General features: G+C 28.7%; 1 protein-coding gene across 1 annotated transcript; it reads right to left on the reverse strand.

Annotated features, from left to right (window-relative positions):
• Positions 1–251: 251 nt before the first annotated feature.
• LOC130665156 (uncharacterized) lies at positions 252–3,938 on the reverse strand. Its single transcript, XM_057465447.1, has 2 exons — positions 3,714–3,938; positions 252–2,597 (listed from the first exon to the last, which is right to left on the reverse strand). Exons 1-2 carry the CDS (start codon positions 3,903–3,905, stop codon positions 948–950), a joined length of 1,842 nt encoding a protein of 613 aa, XP_057321430.1. The 5' UTR covers positions 3,906–3,938; the 3' UTR covers positions 252–947.
• Between the last annotated feature and the right edge of the window lie 970 nt (positions 3,939–4,908).

The following is a 4,908-nucleotide window of genomic DNA, read 5'->3' on the forward strand; positions in this document are numbered from 1 at the left end:
TGTCTTATATTTTGCTCGCGACAACTTACATGTTACGCACACAAACGTAGGGTTGGAAAAAAAGACGATTTCTGTATCTCTCTATAACTTAATATTTATTTTAAAATTAAAAAAAAATTTTGTATCTTTTCTTGTTCAACACAATAAGAGTAATTTTTTTTTTTTATTCTTTTTCAAAATATTTATTATAAGTCATATTCTAAGGCAATTATATGGTTTTTAGATTTTTTGTGAAAATTCCAGCCTATTAATTGTAATTCAATGTAAATTTTATAAGTTGAGTCATCAACTTTTTATCATAACCTACGAGTAAAAATTGAAAAATTGAACATGGCAATATTCATACGAAAATTCTTTCCGTGTACTTGCTATCTACTGTATTTATATTTTATCACTACGGTATTTAAACAGCATTGTGAAAACCGCACGGGAAATTATTGGTTATAAGTTATAACCTATTTATTAAAAACTAAATCAATATGCCGCTTAAATTCAAAGCTGTTTAAATAACTCACTAAGTTATCTATTTCATCACTTTAATAACTCCAACTAGTATTACTACTATTAATAATTGTGCAATCAATAACACCATTATCAATGCAACCTATTATTATAACCACAATAACAAATGTGTTTATGACGCCTCAGATAATTTTTTCGTAGCTGTCAAAAGCAAGTTCAGTTTAGCTACTGTCATTCCAATATGTGACATGGATTCGACCATACAATAACCACCAATTTTGAATGATTTACGGTAAACTGATGGCCCAATGTGATTCGTCATTTCACTTTAGTGATATTATTGAACGAGGTACGGCCATGACAGCCCGATAAATACTATACTACCGCTTATACTCGGCTATCAACAAAATGATTCATTGTTGTATAGATAAATTACCAAAAAATAGTATACGTTTTTAAAATGTATGATAAAAATCTGGATAGTTTCACTTTGTCATTGTCTTATATTTAATATAACTCACAACTATTTCTCCGACAAAAACTACTAATGCAATACCGATTCCAATCATAAGAATATTAAAGATTCCTTCAAAGTGGACAATATTCAAAGGGCCCGTAAATTCGTTCTGTGGCCTGAAGAGTCCTCGGGTAATGTCATTGTGCCATTTTGTAATCAATCCAAATTCAATAATATTTTGATACCCTCGATTGAATTTATCTAAGTAAGGAAATCCTTTTTTGACAACCAAAGTTGTCCAAAAAGTAGACAAAGGACTTTTGACAATATGCCCTTGAGTTTTAGCGTTTCTTCTTTTCTTCGACAAAACTTTCTTATTCAAAGTCAACACTTGGTAGTCAATAATTGATTGTTCTGTAACACAAGCGACTTGTTCGCTGATCATTAATCTCTTTAAGCATGCATCAAAATTAAATCCCTCTTCGGCTTTATCAATTAATTTTCTGTATAAAATTGAATCTGAATAATTCAATGAATGGTAGACAATGGGATCAAGAACAACTGTCAGATCACTCTCAACGAATTCATCTAGGGTGTTAATATTCGGATAATAAGGAGGATCAGTAAGTGCTTTCATCAAATAAACTTGATGCGCCGATGCCAAAATGAAAGCCCATATAATCCAGCTTATCAAAAAAATACGTTCCGACGCTCTATCCCTTATATTATGACAGTGCTGATGTATTATAATCCTGAAGGTTTCAAGTATTGGATCAGGGTTACCAATAATGAATAGACATAACATCAAAAACACCCATGCCACCAAAATAGATACTGTTAAATAATAGTCAACAGTGCGAAATAATCTAGCAATGCCTGGCATGTAACCACTTTTGGGAACGGCAATCATCATCGATGAACGTCCAAAAGGTCTTAGAAATTCAACATCTCTATCAATCACCGAATTGACTATTTGTGGATTTCCCAAAATTTCAGATCGACTTTGAATAATGTCACCAATTGGACCAATAACTGTCCCGTCTGGCAGCTTCAACGAGTACCCAGACAATGACACATCTGCACTTTTAAGTACTATCGTAAAATTGATCCACGTTGAAAGATATCTTATTGCTTCAACATCAATACCTCGAGCGCCGATCAAAGACGTGAAATTTGATAAATTAACTGACGTCGGCTTAGCTTGATACATTGACACCGAAATTGGATACTGATGTAAATTATTGAGCTTAATGGGAAACAAAAATTCTGTGGGTTTCATCTCAACAACATTTCCTTTGTTATTTGAAGTCACAAAAGGATCATAAGTAAATGCACAGTAATCAGACGAATTGGTTTTCTTTATCATAAAAACCACATCAAGGCAATCGAGAGACCAAAAATCTACTAGAGCATTTTCCAAATCTTTTTCAATCGTTAGCCCTTCGGCCTCCATTATCCATATTAAAAACTTTGCTCGCGAGTTCCATGATTGATTCAATAAATTTTTTAACTCACTGGGCTTAACATTGTTAATGTTTCTGTAAATCGCTACAGCATGATAGATTTTTACGTAACTATTTTCTATAAATATCGAGGTCAAATCGTTATCGAGTAATAAGAAACTCGGTCTTTTTATGATATAGTTAATTAGAAGTTTGTTTGTGACAGCTGGATTAATCTGAGGACAAATGACGTATAAAAAATAAATGATGATAAACATAAAAAAAAATATAGTTATATATTTTCGTGACGCAATCACTAACTATACGTCCTAAAAATTTAATGGCAATGGTTTTCCGATTTGACATCTTAACTGCAGTGATCGGATTTTTTTATAGAACTCGAAAAATTTTTGGAATATTTGTTTTATAGAAAATGTTCCAGAAAAATTATAATAGTTCTGCAGGAACCGTTTTTGAATTTTTGGAAATACAAAAAAAAATATTGTTCAGGAGAAAGGGCGCGAAAATGCGACACTTTTTTTGGTTAAAAAAAATTTTTTTCTTACAATCATAACCCTAAAAATTTATGACAATCATTACCATCAAATTTTGACGCACGTTATGATCCCGTATGAAAAAACAATATATGGTTAAAATATATAAAATCATATATGTTTGCAACAAAAAAATATATGATATATTATATTGTATATTATAAAAAATCATATAGAGATTTGGCCGATTTAATATAAAATTATGTACAGTAGTAAATATATGTATTCCATATACGTAACTTATATGTTTTTGATATTAAGCTATATATACATTTACATTTACCTTATAATATATTGTATTGATATATTTCCTTTTATATTCAAAAAATATAAAATTTTTATATGAAATGAAATATATGGTAGCATATAATTTATATTATATATGGCACCATATATTTTCTTAGTTATATTTAAGCATATATTTTATTCGGTGTATGTATATGTATATGGGTATGTATATTCGCATCAAATTAACTAATTTTGAAAATTTTAACTGCAATTTAAAATATGTTTTTATATATGATCAGAATATATTTTTCGTATATGATAGAAATATATAGTTTTCGTATATGACAAGAATATATATTTTCATGTATGATAAAAATATATTTTTGGTATACGATTGACATATATATTTTATATATATGCTAAACATACACGGACTCGTATATGATGAATATTATATTTTTTAATAAAAAAAAATATATAGTTAAATTGGCCACATATATTTACTGATACTTATCATATATTTTGACCATATACGTTATTTTCATACGGGAAATTATTAATTTTTTTTACCTTTGAATCTATGATAAAATAAATAGGTGATGTTTCATGAATTTCTTTCAAATGTTTCATAACCGTCTGCGTTATTTGTTTATCTTCACTTAAATTACTGATTAAAATATCATTAAACGCGTCTGTGAGGGCTAATGATGATAATAAAGTCATCACGATTGATAACGAATATATTAAGTGAGCAATGCTCATGTTTGAATTTATTTCACGACTGAAGTGGGTGTTCTTTTCAGAAGCTCGCGAAAGCGGTTACATTATAAAGGAAAAGATATTTATGACAATTATGAAAGTGTTGACATAATTTTTTTTCAAACTTAACTCAATTTCATTGCTCTGTCTTATCATTTTCATTTGAGCTTATGGCGACAAAGAAAGAATAAAAAAGTTTTCTTAAAAGCAATCGGTTAATTTTATTGACCTACTGTCAGATATAAAATGTCGACAAGAAATGAAATTAAAGGATAAAAAAAATAAAAAGGTATAATTTACGTGCCATTTGGACGATTGCTAAAGTATAAGAGTAATAAATGAAGGGTCACAAATGATTCGAGTTTAAGTAATTAGCTTTGTCAAAGACTCGAGAGTATCAACGGAAGTAAGAAAAAATGATAAGAAATATTCACAAAAGTATTAAAATGAAAATTATTTTTTTCAAATATTTTTATCTCACTTTTCTTTACAAGTACGAACTTAAAGCTTCTAATCGTCTATTTAATTTCCTGAACATTCAAACAATGCACAAGTTTTCTTATTACTGAAAAGTTTGTTAAACTTATTTTTCATGATAATAATAAGTTTTGTTCTTCGTATTAAATAATAAAATAACTCTTTCTTATAAAATTGATTATTGTTATTATTATTAAATGTATGAGTATAATTTAGATACAGATTTGTTTGTTATAACTTGTTATTTTGTCATTGGTTGACTGCCAATCTGAGTTAAAAACTGCCAGAAGCAACCACGAGGAACATTGTTCAATGCCGAGAGCCAAAAGTAATGAGCCAGTAAGAGCTGAGAGAGTTACGTGAAGAAATCTTAACGAATTTCTTGGCGCAATAATAAACTTTTAAAATTTATATTTCATAATCATTATTACCGTCTACATTATGAGACTTTTATAAAGTTGTGAATAATATACTATTTGAAATTATTGGATACTACTTTTTTGATAACCTATAATATATACGCAGTATA

Source organism: Microplitis mediator, chromosome 3, assembly GCF_029852145.1.
Source record: "Microplitis mediator isolate UGA2020A chromosome 3, iyMicMedi2.1, whole genome shotgun sequence".
NCBI lineage: Eukaryota > Metazoa > Arthropoda > Insecta > Hymenoptera > Braconidae > Microplitis > Microplitis mediator.

What these genes read in the sequence shown, in the direction of transcription:
- LOC130665156 (XM_057465447.1), bottom strand. Translation starts at nt 3,905, where the DNA reads ATGAGCATTGCTCACTTAATATATTCGTTATCAATCGTGATGACTTTA. An exon ending in ATTTTATCATAGATTCAAAG is followed by an intron (nt 2,598 to 3,713) that starts GTAAAAAAAATT and finishes ATTTGTCCTCAG; the next exon opens with ATTAATCCAGCTGTCACAAA.